This window comes from Ptychodera flava, chromosome 2 (assembly GCF_041260155.1).
Source record: "Ptychodera flava strain L36383 chromosome 2, AS_Pfla_20210202, whole genome shotgun sequence".
Classification (NCBI taxonomy): Eukaryota; Metazoa; Hemichordata; class Enteropneusta; family Ptychoderidae; genus Ptychodera; species Ptychodera flava.
The window spans coordinates 162,715-181,659 of NC_091929.1; the positions used below are offsets into that span (position 1 = coordinate 162,715).

Consider the following 18,945-nt stretch of genomic DNA (forward strand, 5'->3'; position numbering starts at 1 on the left):
ATTCTATGTGAAGTAATTCTTCAATTGCAGATACTATGACAGAAGAGTTCAGCACTGCCAAGATATGAGTATATAGCACACTGAATTTTGAACCAGAGTTATGAAAATGACTGAACTGTGTCACAATAAGTTTCTTTATTAAATCAATCGTTTCATTTTTTCTAAGATTGTAGAGACTAAAGGTTTAGGATATTAGTAACTTTAAACCAGTAAAAAATACCAATAAGTGGAAAGGATCAAAAGAAATCAACTTATTTATTTCTTTACATGTTACAAAACCAGAAAGTAACACATAATTCTAATTTAAGTGATTTAAGGCTAGTTTTACAAGCTTACTTGTCAATGTTTGATGATGAAAAGAAACAAAAAACCACAAATAAACCTCAAAAGTAACAAAATTCTAAGCATAACATTACAGGACGGTTCAGACTGTTCATTTACAAAGTTCACTCAAAATGTACTTTGAAAACGATAGTATTAATGACAGCTGTACTGCGGCTACTTACTAAAAGTCTGTTGAAAAAGAGTACTAAATATCGTTGTTTTTCAGGTCAACAAGTGATTGAATCAGAAACATGTGTCATGAAACAGTAAAACAACAACTGATAAATAAGTAACTTTTCTCAAGAGTAACTTGAAACACCTCGCCTGAAAGAATATTTCATCCCGTTTCACAGAAACTGACTGCGTATTCGAGCGCCACAGCAATGAACGGTCGGGGAATCCCCACAAAAACCACTCACACGTATGTACTCGTCCAAAACATTGATTGTTCACTTTTTAGCTGCATGATTCAGCCTGCCAAAATATTTTTATTTTGTAGATAAATAATTTAATTTCTTACTTTTTTATTTCGTTTGTTAATGAAAAGTCATTTTAATATTTTTAGATGCTTTAAAAATTTCTAAACCCGCTAAAAGCGACCATTTGGCAAAAAATTCAAACGAAAAAGAGGAAAACCAAGCTCGAATCATGGGCTATTTCTCTATGAATACTCTCAGTCTCTTTAAGCTTGCGCATATTAGAGAGGTTAAGATTGTATCCGTAGCAAGAATGTAACGTAAAGTGGCTACGTGTTCCGTACGCGTGACGTTCTGCACAGATTAGGATTATAAAACTTGACTGGCCCCGTCGCCTTGCTTTCCACGGCAGCAGTAACTGGGTAGCCGAGCAGGATTCACATAATTGTGTTTACCTAACGATCTACGTAACAGCCTTTAACTAATGCGACAGTCTACTGAAGTTTATACATTCAATTCGCTCTGATTTTATATGCCCAGAGACTTGAAGCAAGTCCAGATTAGCACGTGTTCGTGCCGACTCACACACCCGACTCATAAGCTTACAGTCGCATTGTCTAAAGGATTTTGCTCTGATATCAGGTTGATAGAACACCGAGATAAAAACTTGAAAATGCTGAAATTTTACTTTGTGTTGGAAAAACCATGTCAAGCCACGGAGGTAAAACAAATGACAATGTTAATTTCAGTCCAGACCGAATGTTATCAGCAATGCAGTGTAACGACGTCTGCCGTCGTCTGCGAGTGCACTGTAGGAGGTGCTTTTTCAATTTTTGTTACCTAAAATATCTCAAAATCAGACGGCGATCGATAAAACCAAGAGCAACAGTACAAAACGAAAGGAATGTGAGTTTTGAATATCAAGTCTATGGCGAAGCGAGCGTGAAAATCGCTCTTGGAAAAGGTGTACGGGAAAAGTGGCAGTTTCACGTAGAAAACGACTGCCAAACGACAGGAGAATGTATGATATCATCAGAACATGATGAGAGTGCGCAGAAAGTGATGACGTATCCGTTCCCGTTCCGTTCCCGTATGAAATCTTAACCTCTCTATTACTCTCGCCGATGCACGATTTTTGCATCGAAATTTTTCACTCATTTTCGTTGGTATGACTTTGAAACTCCAGGAAGCGATTGAGAAGAAAGGGTTACCTTGAATTATTGAGGTTTTTGCTGATAATTTGCGAAATTAAATGAGAAAAAACACTACGCAAATTTCCACACGCTTACACACTGAGTGTTTCAGAGGCCGGCCTTTCATGTTCGTGTGGTACAACATGTGATCATGGAGGTAGTAGGAGACTGAGGTTTCTTGCACGGTTGCGCCGATGAAATGGGAAGCTGAAATTTTTGCTCGTAATTTTACAAACGAAATCGTAAATCCACTCAAAACTTCGTATTTTTTTGACATATTTGAAACCCATGAGGAACGTAATTCATTCTCCCCTGCACAGTAAAAAGGAGATCAAAACGACATGCATGTCAGGACCAAACGCGCACAAGATGTCCGTCAACATCCACCAATCTCGTAGTTTACCCTGACAGAACAAAAACAACATGATCGAGCATGGACGTTCTAACGTAAATGCATTATTGTCTATCGCATTTTCATGTAAGCCAATACACTCACACGTACGCTCTAAGTTCAATTATAATGTCAATTCAACACGATCTGGTATTTTCGCTGATAGTGAGTGTGCAACGTGAATGGTATGCCATGGAAGTATGCTATAGTCGTTAAATAACACTGATCACGTGGTGTGACAAAATAGTTTTACAGAGTTGTGATCACGTGGTGTGACAAAATAGTTTTACGGAAGTTGTTGACGGAAATGACGTCAATTTTGCCTCTCCCAACTCTATAAGCTTCCTCAGTTACGTAACTTCGTCGCTAAAAAGCGGTAATGAGCCAAAACATGACGTATTTTCACCCACTTGGCTTGGTCTGTCATGGCATCTTTAGTCAAAAAAAAATCAAGTTTACAGTATTTATGTTTTCAACAGCTTTCAAATGTACAGTATTATGTTAAAATACACCATATGGAATATGTTGTGTTTCATTAACTTAAACCATCTTGACCTGGTGGTGAAATACGTACTTGGCAGGAAAACGGTTAAATTACATAGAGCAGAAATCATAAACTTGGACGACAGGACTCACAGTATTGAGTAGCAACAGTTGTTGCAACAATTGACTGAATTATCAGACAGTTTGTTATCTGGCAGCATAAGGCTGCGTTCACCAAAAAACGGTTAGGGGGGGCTGGAGGAATTCAGGGGGGGGATTCCAAAATTTTTGGGGTAGTAGAGGGGGTGCCTTGAAAATTTTGCTCTACCTGTAGGGGGGGGGGACTTGAAAATTTTTGCTTTCAAATTCCTTTTGTGTTTTACATTTTCCAGTTCCAAGGTTTGTAGGTAATTCAATGAAAAATGAATCCCATTTTTATGTTATCAAAATGTTGTAATGTTAGTAATAATTTAACAAAATCTAGAACCATTTTGTCACATTGCATGACTTTTATCTCGAAAAAATCTAAACGTGTGATTTGTCGTTAAAACAAACTTCAGCCAAGTAACAGGGCAGAAGCTGCAACTGTTAATGATTTCTGCAATATTTCTATGCAATATAACTATAGTTTCTTGCTGTCTCCCTACAGCATGCTAAAACACTCAATATTTATTTTGTCGACAAAGCCTGTAAATATATAAATACAAATATGTATTTGGTGATAATTTAATTGGAGTCCAGACTGACAGTCAGTTGTCACTGATACAAATGCATGGTACACATACATAGGCTGTGATAGCAAGCTGAATACTAGACAATTCAACATGCTGTAGGGAGTAGAACAAGAACGCAGTTGTAAAACTGAACAAAAATATTGCCAAAATTATCAAAGTTAATACAGCTACTGCCTATGGGTAGTGTCACTATCATTAATGCTCTGCTACTGCAGTGTCACTGTCACTGCATACCTGAGCAGTGATAGAGAGCTCTGACTCTGATGTACATGGTAGTTGAAGAAGAGTTTGGGTCAAATGACGGTCATGACAGTGAAACATACTTGTACACAAGATCAGGCCAGAGAGCAACACATGGAAGAACACATAGAAATTTTTGAATTCTGGCATATTTGAATAATCAAATATTAAAGAAAAAAGATAGGGTCACCATGCTTGATTTTCTAAATTTTCACATTCTTGTTATAAAATGACACAGAAGCAAAACTTTGAACAGTAAAGACTAAAAGAAAAAATATGTGACCAAATGGAATTATTTATTTTTTAACCAAATTTGCAATTATTACACCCAAAATTTCAGAGATTAAAACATTTATTTGATGGAATATTTTAACCTTCCAGTATTGTCAATTTTGAGTAGTATCTAATCCATATTATGTCTTGTAGTTTTGAAACAAATTTTTGGTAGGCAGGGCTGTCAATTATAGCCGGTCACCGGCGGCAAATCGCCGTCTGACACAGGGCTTGCCGCCGCCTGTTTTCCCTATTCAAGGCCTGCAATAATGATCTTTACACACGTTATGAATTCTTGCCTATCCAAATTCTACCGTTGGCTGCGCTGTGCTACAGAGGCGCAGCCCCTAAGGCTCGTTGGTAGCCGATTTCTGATTGGTTTCAATCGGTACTGTCAAAAAGCTTTACGTGTTCTGATCAGTTTTCGGACGTACACGATCGATATGGCTACGAATGTCGACAGCCACGTTGGATCAATGGGTCCAAAAAAGACCCCGAGAGGCTTACACTAGCTCTGGATATAAAAGTAATGTCAATATTTGTAAATCATTTTATTTTCCTGAGGAATTTCAGTGATCGGGGGTTCAATCCATCAATGGTATAGCATGCAATGTGATTTCACGCCGCGTCTGAGCAAAATGCCATAGCATTACATGTATTTAGCGACTGGAATTTTTGATTTGTTTTCCCGTTTGCAGATCGTGAACACTCTTTACAATCAGTAAGAATCGTTTACTCAGCGCAAAAAAAACTTTGTGGGGATTGACACAATTTTTAGTGAGTTTTGACTACCACTGAATTTGTTTGCACCAAGCTGCCGTTCTATGAATTGTATTCATACGGTAGTACATGCTGTGTACTGTGGTTGTTTCGAAGGCCCGAGTATTGAAGTTTGATAAATATTTTCCGACATCCGAAATCTTTCCTCAAAAGCAAAATATCGGTATTCCGATCCTTCAAAATCATTTACCAAGACCAACATTTTTAATGTTTAGGGCAATCACAAAATTTAGCTAGGCTTGACTATATACTTTCGCGGTATCTTGCATGTACGTGAGGCGGTAAAGCATGTTTTGAATATGGATATAACATGCATGTAGTGAGCTTACCCACTTGGCCGGCGTGAGTTTCGACAAAACTCTGACTACTGTGAGGGATATCAGAATAGATACTATGATAGTCATCAGGAGAAAATATTTGATCGTTAACTTTCACGCGCAAGGATTTACTACCTAAATAAATCAACATATTCTCATCTTGTCGATTGAGGGACATTTTGTCAAAATATTTGATATATCTGTGTGACCGGAGGGACATGACCCAATCTATAAGGCCCCTAGACTTCATCCGTGGGGACTAAAAACTGTGTCACTGAATCCTTTTTTGCAATATGAATATGATGAGAAACTAAATTTTTATTTTACTTGGCCTTATACATGGGATTCTACGGACAGCTGACTTATACATGGTAGTCTATGGTGGTGTAAACTAAAAAGTCCTCTAACATGACCAAATTTGATCGCACTGTGAAACAAATGCATCTGTATGGGGTAGGGTACTATCCTTGTGCAAAGTTTGAAAGAAATTGACCAGGGCATGTCTGAGATATCTGGGTGAACAGACGGACGGACGCATGCATGCACAGACGGACGGACGCACGCACGCACGCATGCACACACGGACGCATGCACGCACGGACATGACCAAACCTATAAGTCCCCCCGTGGGGACTAATTAGACAGACCACGAAGTCAATGGGCACACAGTCCATGTAGCCGACAATGAGATGCAAATTATATGCGGTCAAGGTCTCCTCGATTAACTTTCAGCTGGTTGCTCACTTTCTACTATTTTTATAGTATTTTATACAAAGGCACAGACTTATTCTACCTTCAACTTAAAACTGATAGTGATTTTGTAGCTCATTCTTTACTATTTCTCATAGTTTTTGGTAGCCGGTAACAGACACTTCGTGTTCGTGTCGGCTACATGGACGATCTGCCAGTCAATGAGCAACATATAGCTGAAAGACTATTTTTCACATTGCAATTTTAAGCCCATTTTAATGAGAAAAGTGACATGTATATGTACATGGAGAAAAAAGCAGAAGACATATTTGTAAATTGTTTGTTAAGTGACAATCATATATGCATCTCTTGAAATTTTGTGGTTATAAGGTATAACAGTAGTGTAAGAATAATGAGGTTAGAATAAGTTAGTAAAGCTAAGTTTACAGTAATTAAGATTACAAAATTATACACTAAGCTGAGGAAATCTGAATGAAATAAATGTTGAAAAGAAGCAAAGTCATGGTCATCTTTTGTCTAATACCTTGTGTAAGTTCATGAACTTTACATAAATCTTGCTATAGATTTGTTGCTAATGGGCAATAACTGTGTTTCAGATCATTTGAGAGCAATCCATTCATGACAGGTTTAAATTGTAATATACTTCTATTTAAAGGAGAGAAACTTCTCAAATAATTTTTTCCCCCTGTAATTTCCTGTGAGAACACATGGACAGATGCTCAGGACTCTATGCTGGTGCTACCTTGATAACTAACCTACAACTTGTAACGGCACTGTCTAACCTGTTCACCCCAATTTCCTGTAGACAGGTCCACACTCACCATTGATAACAATGGGTTTGGGCCATACCATGGAAGTGAAAGACTGTAACATGTGAGGTCGTGGATACTTAATCTCAGGAATGTCAAAGTCTGTATATTGACTCAAGGATGTTTATATAACAAATGCCTAGGGTCATCTCAAAAGTGAGAATCTAAACTATGAAATATGGGTTTTTTTTATTGCTTTTGATACCCAAAAGAGCATAGAAATCTCTTATACTTCGAGTCAGCCATCCTGCATATTTCTAACATTCATCAAAACCTAATTTCTGTTCCACAACTCATAAAACAGTCCACAATGCAGGATTGGTGTACATTCCAAAACTACATATATGAAAGACCCCTAAAATCAATTAGTTAAAAAGGGGGGTTAGAAATTTCCCAAAACTATATAACCGCCGCTCCGTTTGGCTCCATTTTTCAGAACCGGAACCTTGGAACCAGTCTGAATATCGGTACCAAATATCAACGCAGTCTGTTCAGCAGTTTTTGACTTTTTGTCGTTTACGGAAAATGGACGACATCTAACACCGGTTGAAACTACCCCTATATCACAACTTCCAGTTGTGATAAAAATTAGCTAGAGAAGCTTGACAAAAAGAAAAGGTTGGAGAGGGGGGGAAAAAGTGGCAAAAAATACAAAAGGGATCTTTTAAAAAGGAATGCTACCTCATCAATCTTCTATCCCCTACCCCCCCTGAATATCAAATGTTCCACCCCTTGGTCGACCATGTTTACATAAGACCAGCTGGCAGTATATTTACAACTTTGGGGATGTTTTAATTAATGCTATGAGTGCTATCATTCAAATGTAAACAGCACTTAAATAAGTTACAGATAGTGAAATTGTTCCACTGTGGGTGGTGATTACAACATCTGGATTTACCCTGGATCCAAATTTCTCATCAGTTCTTGTGTGTCTTACATGCGAAAATTGCAAAAATTGGTTCGCAATGAAAAAATTTATCTCAGCTTTATTTTCTGGATCAAATTTTACTACAAATTGATATTAAATATGACAAAATTATGTTCACAGCCTTCGAAACTGTCTCACAACAAATCCTTGGTTGGTGTAGATCATTTAAGGTCACAAAAGAAAATTACCTAAAATATAACTATTTGGGGGTTTCCCAACACTTTTAGCAGAAAATTTATCTAATAACATCCCTCGGGACTTGTGAACCAAATTACAAAGCTATCAGACACAAGTAATTTTGAGAACAAGTTTTCTTGACCAAATATGACGTCTGTCCAGGGGCTTTAAAATGAAAATATTTTTTACGATTTTTTGACCAAAAATGACAAAAATTGCCCCAAAACAGTAATATTTCCAATTTGGTCGTAATTTCAACAATAAGAAGGGTAACACCCTTGCAAACATCCAATCCAAATTTGACAGCAATTGGGCTAGCGGTTTCAGAGAAGAAGAAATTTTACTTAAAATGAGAAAAATAACCAAAGAATTAAGCAAAAATATAAAATTCAAGATATCTTCATCAAACTGATTTTGATCAACCTTAGTAACCTGTATACCAAATATCAAAGCTATCAGATTAGTTATTCTTGAATAAAAAAAAATTTTGACAAAAATTCGGAAAATTGCCCCAAAATTACAAATATGAAAATTTCAATTCAATTTGTATACACTTGACTGAGGTCATCCTGAGGAACATGTATACCAACTTTCAAAGCAATCAGATGAGTGGTTTCAGAGTTAAACATTTTTTGACTAAAAACTGAAAAAATTACCTGAAAAATAGAAACATGCAAATTTCATCCCAAATTTTATACACCTACTTTAGAATACCTAAAGGAACCTGCACACCAGGTTTCAACCCTATCTGACCAACGGTTACAGACTTTTAGCAATTTGCACGGTTTTTCCTTTTTTTCTCCCTCATTTGCATATTTTTGACAATGACAAGTTCATTTGAACAAATTCACATCTCCACCCCAAGGTGCACCTGTACACCAAATAAATACTAAGACAGTAGGTTCTGCCGTTTAGCTGTTTTTGACGTGGACGGACATACATACAGACATGCAAATCCAAATGTGAGCTAAAAAATAAGATTTCCATCGAGATTCCTCAAGCCCCCCCCCCCCCCCCCTAATCGTTATTTGTGAACGCAGCCTAAGTCCAGTCCTGTTGGCCATTGGGAAAGGATGTAAAATATTGCCACACAATACTGATGCAAATCCAGTATTCAATATTTAGTTCACATTTGCAGCCCAACTGAAATTTGGGCCGACGCAAAATAGTTGTCCTTTTGGGAATGGATTTGGTCCGCATCCGCACTGATCCACACTTACCGGTACCAGAATTAGGGCTGACGTAAATTTACCTTCCTTTGTGACCTCTGACCTGTCAAAGTTCAAAATGGCGCATTTGAATAATGGCACGCTGTTTCTACTGTTCATGATTTTCCTGCGTTTTTACGTACAAGAAAGGCAAATATGAACACCACTCGCCCTTTTAATCATGGAAGAGATCTTCACTATTTATTGGATAAGCATATGGTACTTGTATATATAAGACGACGGTGAAGAAATAACCAGTGCGCGGCATTTTTTACTATGCGTCTCTGATTACGGGCACTGAGGAATCGAATGACATGGTCTCGCTTGCGGAGCAAAAGTTGGGGAAGTTCTGCGTACATGGGATGAATACATGTAAAGACTAGATTGAAAACTTTCGATAAATGTAAACTTTAGTTTCAGACGTCGTTTGTTTTGTGCGAATAGGGTGACTAGTTTAACTTCGATCCATGGCGGAGGCCTAGTCAACTGGGACCAGGGCCGACGCAATGTGTTCCCACACGTGAATTTGCATCGGCCCAAATTTTGCGTCGGCCGTGAACCCCCTTCTAGCCAGGACCAAACTGTGTTGGCCTAAGGACGACGCAGCGTGTCCACATTGGTTATTTTACGTTGGCCCGGGCCCAGCAACGGTTCTATACCGCCGCAAAGTGGTCAGTCTGAGCTAAGCAATTATTTAAAACTTTGCCACATTGTTACAAACTGGATGACTGGCAACTTTCACAGTGTACCTAAAGCAATGATGTTGAAAAATTGAAAACATGAAGTTCACTACCACACTATCAGTCTACATCACTGTTCCAGTCAAAGCAATGTATCAATGAGAACTGTAAAATGTGGGTCTATATATATTTGAAGTCTCCAAAGATACCACAGAGTAAGAACAATTCTCTGATGATGCAAGATCAGGTATAGCAATTGGTGGAAATAACTGTCTCAGTGCTTAATTCTAAAAAGGAAATGGTAGAATAGAACAGAAGATGTTGAAATGAGGGAAATTATACACTCAGTGGCTGGGATATGGTTTGGCTAAATTTATTCTTTTGTAACAGAAAGTGAATTAATAGAAATTTCGACACAGAAAATATCTGAAAATTAGAAATTCAAGTTCAACTATTGGAAAGAAGAACATGAATGTACATATTTGGATTGTTAATGGGCATTGAACAGAAAACTTATCAAATCAAATTGGAATTGTGAAAGGTAGTTTGCTTGCAAGAGTTTAACATAACTGGACATAACATCAATGTTCAATGTTCTTTAAGTCAGTCTGTTCATTGTACAATTTACCTCCCTGAGAGAACAATGCTCAGCTTCTAAAATGAAAAATGTCATCATTGATTCCTTACCTTGAATGCAAAGAAGTGATTGGTGTACAAATCTCCAAACAAGAACCTTGAGCCAGCATCTGTGTATTCCAGAAATATTTGGCACTGGTCTCCAAGCCACTTGAAGGCGTCATAGCCAGCCTTAGTGCGTAGTATAAATAAACCCAATAAAAATTGCAGAGCTAAACCCCACAATACTGGACGCCATTTCACCTGTTGAGTAACCAGTTACATTCTAATCAAATGATAAATACTGCAACGTTTATAGTTTATCCTGGTCACTTTCCCTACAGTTTATCTTGATCACTTTTCCTTACAGTGGAAAAGCACAAACACAAATCTGCCTTGTACTTTACGGTAGAGTCAATTCACTAAATGGACATGCTATTCTCCCTATAGCAACAACTTGTCATGTACCAGTATACCAATCTTGGTACATACAAATATAAAACCTTATCACTTATTTGGTGAAACCAAATTATATTTAAAACAGAGCGACAACATATGGAACTAAACAAAGGCTGAGATTGATGTGAGACATTACCTGCAATGGTGCTTTGGAAAAGATGAAACAGAAGACGACAAAAAAGACAAGTCCAACTACAGAAATCATCTGTTCAGGGTTATCCTTGCCATAGATCACCAAAAACACTATCAAAGCAATTAATAACGCAAGGTAGACAAACCTGGGGATAAAAATAAAATCAAAATATACCTCATGAAATTCATAATCAAAGACAGGTGCACTAATGCCAAGTAGAGCCAAGACAGTGGTAACTGTATTCTTTTTTAGGGTACACACTAGCTGGCATTATCTTAGCAAATCAGTGAAATTCAGTTAGGTACCTTTGCTTGTAAAAAACTCTCTGTTTGCCATCCACCGGTTTGACAGGATGATGGGTGCTAGGTTAAGCAGGAATGATTAAGAATTTTTGTTGAATGTTTTATTCTATTATAGAAAGTCAAAAAAAACACTCAAGAAGCAGTAACACATATGAATATTGACAAAACTGAACTGGTAAAAGCGAAAAACCTTCAAGTTTGTAGTGATTCTTCTTATCTATACAAAACAAAATACAAAGTACTTAAGGTAGCTACATACCTTTTAGCCACTTTCAGATTTTTATTTTTTTCTCAATTGAACACGTCCCAAACCCCAATAAAGTATACATTTTCTGAAAGCCCTGATATAGAGCTATCCGACCAAGCACAGTACACGGTCATTATTTGCATAAGAGTCACGTGACAAGCGTTTTGCTGAACCTTCCAAAAACCGCTTTTTCCCGCCTTATGCGAACACGCTGCAAGATTTCCGGTTGGAATTTCTTCATTGACAAGCCTTGACAATATCCTTCAAAACCGTGTCTGGGATTTTCTTTATATGCCTTTGTTTTTTTAATGCGCTCTTAAAGGTGTTAGATGAAGGTGCTTTTCAAGGAATTTTAATTATCACGCCATATAATTTGAATGGAGCCTCCGGGAAAAAAATCGCAGACACAGTTTTGAAGGATATTGTCAAGGCTTGTCAATGAAGAAATTCCAACCGGAAATCTTGCAGCGTGTTCACATAAGGCGGGAAAAAGCGGTTTTTTGGAAGGTTAAGCAAAACGCTTGTCACGTGACTCTTATGCACATAATGACCGTGTACTGTGCTTGGTCGGATAGCTCTATATCAGGGCTTTCAGAAAATGTATACTTTATTGGGGTTTGAGACGTGTTCAATTGAGAAAAAAATAAAAATCTGAAAGTGGCTAAAAGGTATTTAGCTACCTTAATATGAAAAGTTCTGGCTCTTATAGATACAAACATTTCCTGTTGGTAGAGATTGTTATTATGATCCCAATAAAACCATGATTTAACACCTACACGCAACTTACCATTTAATAATGTACCAGTATTTATCTAGCAGTTTAACCATAGGTGCTATGCATTCATCATACACTTGCTCACCAAAGTTATCCCGTAACAGCACATACAGTATATAGAGCAATACCAATGCTGTCATCACAACCAATGCCAAGGCTTTCTTGAAATTATAATAGCAGGCATATATCAAGTATGCAAAATAAAGGGCAATTAATATTCCATAGATGATATAATGGATCACTTTTCTATGTTCCATGTAATATGAATCCAAAGCTTGACCAATATCTCGCATACACTGAAAAAAAATGAAAAATTAGAAAGTCACATTATGGAACATGTAACCAAATGGTAAACATTTGGGAAACTGTAAAGTATTTATGATACCTACAATTTACACCGTTTCCTATAAATTTATCAAAAGTGTGCTAATTATCCAGACTAAGTTGTGTGGTATTAAATACGTAACTTGTGTGGAAAATATTCATATCTAAGTATTTGCATGTTAGTGATATTGCAGTCTGGAAGTTAGACTTTCACAGAGATAGACCAACGGCATAGTGGTAAATCACTAAATGAGCTAGACTATGAGTTTGGGTTTTGTGTGGCGTACTTGATGCACTGCTGGAAACATACATGTATGAAAGTTAACACTGCCTTGCATGCCGTAAATTGGCCATCTATGACTATCACTACTGAGATAAAAGTAGATGCGTTTACACTGTCATTAAGATTACAAACCTTTGTTACAACATTGTCTTTAGGTTCTTCACCATTTTCAATGGCTGGTGGTGAATCAGTCTTGTATGGATAATCTGAATTAGGTGGAAAATCAGCTTGACTTCCTGTCGATTTTTTAGGGGAACCAGGATGCATGTTAGTCATTGGAATGCCATCATACTCTTCATTCTGAGTAAAAAAAAATACCGCAATTATACAGTGTCGCTCACATTTGATCAGAATTGGTACATACCAGTATGGGTACCAAAGATCAACAATAAATGTTGTTTCTATCTGTTCAGTGCAGGAAAATTCTACATTCAATGTTATGACAATGGATTCTGCACAGTACAACCAGAAAAACAACAAGAAATATTTAAACCAGAAAAACAAGTTGACAAAAGTTGGACACGCTGCTGCAGAGAAATAGATGTTTTGATCAAAAAAGGGCAAAAATTGTCCTAAAAACACAAATAATATTGAAATTTCACCACATTTTTTGCAAACAGCTTCTAAGCTTGTCAAAAGATGATCTGCATCATTTCGCGAAATCTATCAGCAATATAAATCACTGGGCCATTTGTATGTTGTAGTTACAGCACGCAATCTTATTTGCGCTAGCGATATGGATGTACATTGTATCCTCAGACAGCATCGAACTAAAATAAATTATAAATCTGAAAATTTACTCAGAAAAAAAAATTAGCACAGCTTTTCTCATTTGGAAAAAATTTTATTTAGAAATTTACAATTGTAAAAAAAGTTCACAATTTCATTGTGACCACCCCCTCCCAAGATCTAATGGTCCGTCCCTTAGTTTGAGCAGGTCTGTTAATATGTAAAAGTTCATAAACAATGACAGGAAATGACTCAAGCTCAGTGGAGTAGCATGCTGGCATGTCACCACTCCTACATTTGCAGAATTTCCCTTTTTCTTACCTCATTTGCACATTTTTGACACTGATGTCTTCATTTGAACAAATTCATATCTCAACCCCTACATCTACCTGTACACCAAATACTGAGACGGTAGCTTTGGCGGTATGGGAGCCTTTGTGTGTGACGGACATACATCCGCACATACCCACAAATATACAGACACAGACGCCACTCAGACTCATCATATAAGCTCTTTTTGGTATTTATATATAAAACCAAATATGAGCTAAAAAGAGACCTCAGATAGAAGTCAAATTGTTGCTGGATACCTTTCCAGTTATATTTGAATCTTACAGGCAGTGTGAGTTATCTGAATCTAGGCATGGTTTCACAATGCTATAGTTGAAAGCAAGGTTTTCAATACATTCTACATCTTACAGTAATATTGAAAATCTTTTATTATAAAAACGTCAATAAATTGACCACACTTTCAATCTACCTATACCATTTGTGAAATTTCTACTTGCTGGACAGTTTAGTGGTTATGCAGTCCCTACCAACTGGTTATCATAAAAGAAACAAAGCGACACAGATGCACACTAGATAGTTTGAAAGCTTGTCCTCACCAAGCTTTATGATACAAAATATTGCATAACTGCTAGTTCCAATGTCCCATAAAATGACATAAAATGGAACTGAAAAGCAAGTAATGACACATTGATGACTGACTCTTCAAAAACATTATTTTAACTTTTTCAAATCCATTTTAACTCCTTCATGACTAATATTGTAAATATATCATTTGTTTGATCTGTAATCAACAATGAAAGTGACCAATCCCTCGATAAAGGTAGCGCTGTAGTAATAGCCAAGTATCACTTCACTGCACATGTTATATGCATACTTGATTATTTTGTTAAGATTTTGGAATGCAAGAAAATGCTTCTGAAACCCTGGTACCATTTTGGGGGGTCCCATGATATAATTGCTAAGATAACGATTGAGCGTTAGTCACATGACAAACAACAGTTCATTCATAGCTTAAAGCTGGTTTTCAATTCAATGAAGCCTTACACTATGCAAACCCATATGTCAACAGTTCACTGCTCTCTGAGATTACCTAGTGACCGATGGTATGCTGTCTCTCATTAATACAGCATTGAATGATTTATTTCCTGTGTGTGTGACATGAACTCACTTTCATTGAAGTAGGTCAAGTGATTGTGCTAACTTCTACTACAGTCTAAAACCACGCCACATACCCGGGCCACACAGTAACATTAATTTATGAAAAATACAATTGTAGCTCTATGTGTAACAACAGCGGTAATATAATGGAATAGTTGATGATCTCTGATGAAGTAAGTCTTGAGCAGCTGGCCATCATAACACACTTGACTGAAATTTAATCTTCACTGAAATGAAATAGATATTCTGTAATATCTTCAATGTGTGACCACCTTCAAGTATATTTACCAGTACAATGGTAAAATTAATATCAACACAACATACAGACATATACACCGTACTGGTCTGCTTTGTGAGGAAGCATAAAAAAACTACTAACAAATGTTGCTCACCATGTCAGCCAGATTAACTTGATGATATGCTTTACCATTCATCATGATTTCCTATTATAAATTTCCATTCAAATATCATGAGATGTTGTACCGGTACACATCGTTAAAGGAATCCACATTGAAATGGAGAAAGCACATGGTTTTCAGTATGCTAATTGCTGGCACAAGCATTAAAAGCCCCCTAGGTTACCTGATAATGTAAAGACTACCTAAGCTTGCAGAAAACATTTTTTATCTGCATATTGATTGGTTGTATTTTTCTGTTTTACTCATTTAAATAGTAGTCGGTCCAGAGACGACAACATTAAAACACAGAGCCATTTACTTGTACATGTAGGTTCAATATTACAGCACTGTGTGCCAACTGTAAATTGCATCGTGTGAATAATTTAGTAGTTTGTTTCCTTCTAAAGCTCATAATAGTGTTTCATAAAATCTTATTTTGCACACGGTGTTTTCCTTCTGACTGCCATCAAATATGTTGTCTTGTGGTGTTCAATACCATTACCAATGTTCTTATGTTCCATTTCTACATGACTACTGAAAAGTTACAGACCTCAAAAATTACATCTAATCTATTTGCTATCATATTCTACCAACGGCTATGCATTGCAAACAGTTAGGCTTGGTTAAAGATTTCCTTTCATTAATCAATGACTGAATTAGACAGTACACATATTTTATGCCATCATTATGTCAAGTTTTCTCCCTTTCAGCTTCAAGATTTTCAAGAAAGTCATCTGATTTTACATGTACATTATCAGTGGCCCCTGTACAGCTGTACCCGATCTAATTAACTGACCACAGCAGTAGAATGGGTACGTAATAATTTCAACCCTCTGTCTATGGAGAATACAATGCCTTCAACACTAGAGGGCATAATACAATTTTACAAAAATTGTTCAGTCAACACATGCCCTAAGCAAAAATAATTTCCAATAAACTTTTCATAAACATCAATGATTTGTTGCAGTTTTGCTGAAAAAATTTAATATGTTACTAATTGAACTACTTGTACACATGCCACTGTATTAACCCTTTCAGCACCAAAGTCAATGTTTGTTGTCTTCATAAAATGTACCCCCCCCCCCCCCCCCCCGTCAATTTTTTTCAGGTTTTTACCAAAATGTTGATAAAAAACTGTAGCCAATGAAATTTTATGTCCATTTCGTCCAAAATTAATAGAAAACTTCGTAAAAATTGGGAAAATGTGGCACTCAAATTTTGGTGGGGGAAAATTACAGTGTTCAAAGGGTTAATAAAGAACTACTAAACTACATTGCTTCACTGCTAGCTTCATCCTGGTATTGCTCTTTCAAAACACAATGATTTTACTTAACCCTTTTCCTGCCAGACAGTATTTAGACTATTACTTCCCCATCAGCCAAGTCAGTAAAAAGCGGCATTGAGCCAAAACATGACGTATTTTCACCCGCTTGGCTTGGTATGTCATAGCATCTTTAGTAAAAACAAGTCAAGTTTACAGTCTTTATGTTTTCAACAGCTTTCAAATGTACAGTATTATGTTAAAATACACCATATGGAATATGTTGTGTTTCATTAATTTCAACCATTTTAACCTGATGGTGAAATATGGACTTGGCAGGAAAAGGCTTAAAGGACAAACAACTTCTTTGTGAGTAATTCATATCAAATGCTTCATGCACATTTATTGTACATCCTACATAGAGGCGTGTACTTACAAACTGACCATTCTCCGCTAGATTAATAACATTAGTTAGTGACACCGTGGTCTCTGCTACCTCCATGGCGACACACACAATGATGATTTCAAAAACTGAGATTTGACTAAATTTGTTCATAGACCCTCGATAAAAATGGATCTGTGGTTAAATCAAGCCTTTTGGGCATCTACTGCACAGATTTAGCCTCAATCTTTGGCTTCCAAGATGTAGAAAGTTGCTTGAAGGCTGATCTTGTTCACTGTACAGCCATGGGAACTGTACTACTCATAAGATGATAATGATGTCTGCTTTTCAGCAAATTCAGTGCACATAGCTTTGAATGGTTGATTTCAAGCGTACTTCGCATACAAGGTCCTTTTTCAGTATGTATGGTCATTACGGTAGTTTTACTGTGCGGTATTGTGCAGTTGACAACAGTCTGTGTTGTTCATTGTTGTGTTAATGAGACACTTTCTTTCTGTGCATTTCTATTTTTCACAAACAATGGTTGACTTTCTCATGCAAATCCAGCACACACAGAATGCCATACCTTATTCTGTTTACCTATGTTGAGACACCAGTTCAGTGTCTAACCTGGAATGTAAATTTTTAAGCAAGTTAAAAATTGCTCAGTTGATTTCAAACTGCACTTCAACTCCATACATTGAAATCTACAGTTCAACTCATCTTGTGGATTTTGTTACATGCCTTAAGAGAGTCAGGGCATCAAACCATGAAACCTTGGAGCTAGTTTCTAGCTCCATGATGAAGTGCACTGAATCAGGTCATTTTACAATGGCTGACCTGCTAACTTTAACTGCAAACAGACCAAATTTTTCATGAAAAAAGGCCAAAGCCTTTGTTTTAGCATTCTCTGTGGCTTGACACACCTAAAAATGCAAAAACATTTGCACCTTGCCATCAAGTTTTCATTTTTAACTTTATACCTACAAACAGAATAACTTTAAGCAGGAAGGATGTCAAGTTGAGTGTTAATATGTTTTGCATGGTTTTGCACAGTTAATAGTTATTTGGACCACAATCTAGGACTACTTTTGCCCATAAAAACAAGTTGCATACAATTCTAAAGTTGTGTGAAAACTCGATCAAACTTACAGATGGAACTTCAATAACATCCTGATCATCAGAATATGCAGGATTGGACGAACCAGACTGAATACTTGGATGATATGGACGAGCTTGTATTTGCTCAACTTCATGATCCTGATAGAAAGCCATGGCTGCTGCCAAGCAAACAACTCTCTACTGACCTCCAACAGGTACTCAATACAATGAAATACCACCACAGCTATATGGCCTGTTTTTGCACAGCTCATTGACATGGAAATGTAGAGTATCATTTGCATAGTACCTTTCATTCTATTCTGTATTTTTGACCTTTGACCCTCCATATTATACTTTCTGACCAATGGGTACACCACATTTTAGTTTTCTGTGACAAAGATTAATGATTGCTTAACAGAAGGTTACCCTGAACCATAATTCTATGCACTAATTAAGGCTAAATTTATTATACTGTTGAAATTACTACTGGGTAAACAAAGCAAATGCTCCTTTAAGTGACAGTAAGACATTTCTAAGATTATTGGATTTAAGTCTTGTTTAAAGATGCAATGTGGCTAAGAGTTTCAAAAATAATTTCAAAATAGCTGTCTGATGCATCAAATTATGCATAATTAAGAAGTAAAACTTTACTCTGTTTCAGTGAGCGAATGGACTGACTGACTTGTGGAAATCCGCTGTATAAACACTTAGTGTACATGCTACATTGTAAGCTTCATCGACCATCTAGAGCAAACTTTGACCTGAACTACTTGATCGACAGAAAATTTGTTTTCACAACTGTAAAAGGTTATACAAGTTGTTT

General features: G+C 36.8%; 1 protein-coding gene across 4 annotated transcripts in view; it reads right to left on the reverse strand.

The window, feature by feature from the left end:
- LOC139151099 (solute carrier family 28 member 3-like) overlaps window positions 1–18,945 on the reverse strand; it is a 61,590-nt gene that overhangs the window by 19,956 nt on the left and 22,689 nt on the right. The window contains exons 1-6 of one of the 4 annotated variants that reach the window (XM_070723667.1): window positions 18,174–18,299; window positions 17,608–17,651; window positions 12,935–13,102; window positions 12,208–12,491; window positions 10,875–11,016; window positions 10,352–10,543 (exon numbers count right to left, since the gene is read on the reverse strand). In XM_070723667.1, the coding sequence (XP_070579768.1) occupies window positions 10,352–10,543; window positions 10,875–11,016; window positions 12,208–12,491; window positions 12,935–13,078 (762 nt within the window). In that variant the 5' untranslated portion in view covers window positions 13,079–13,102; window positions 17,608–17,651; window positions 18,174–18,299. Of the gene's footprint in view, window positions 1–10,351; window positions 10,544–10,874; window positions 11,017–12,207; window positions 12,492–12,934; window positions 13,103–15,372; window positions 15,528–17,607; window positions 17,652–18,173; window positions 18,359–18,945 lie in introns of those variants that run through there. The other 3 variants (XM_070723650.1, XM_070723659.1, XM_070723641.1) reach the window with 3 other exon arrangements.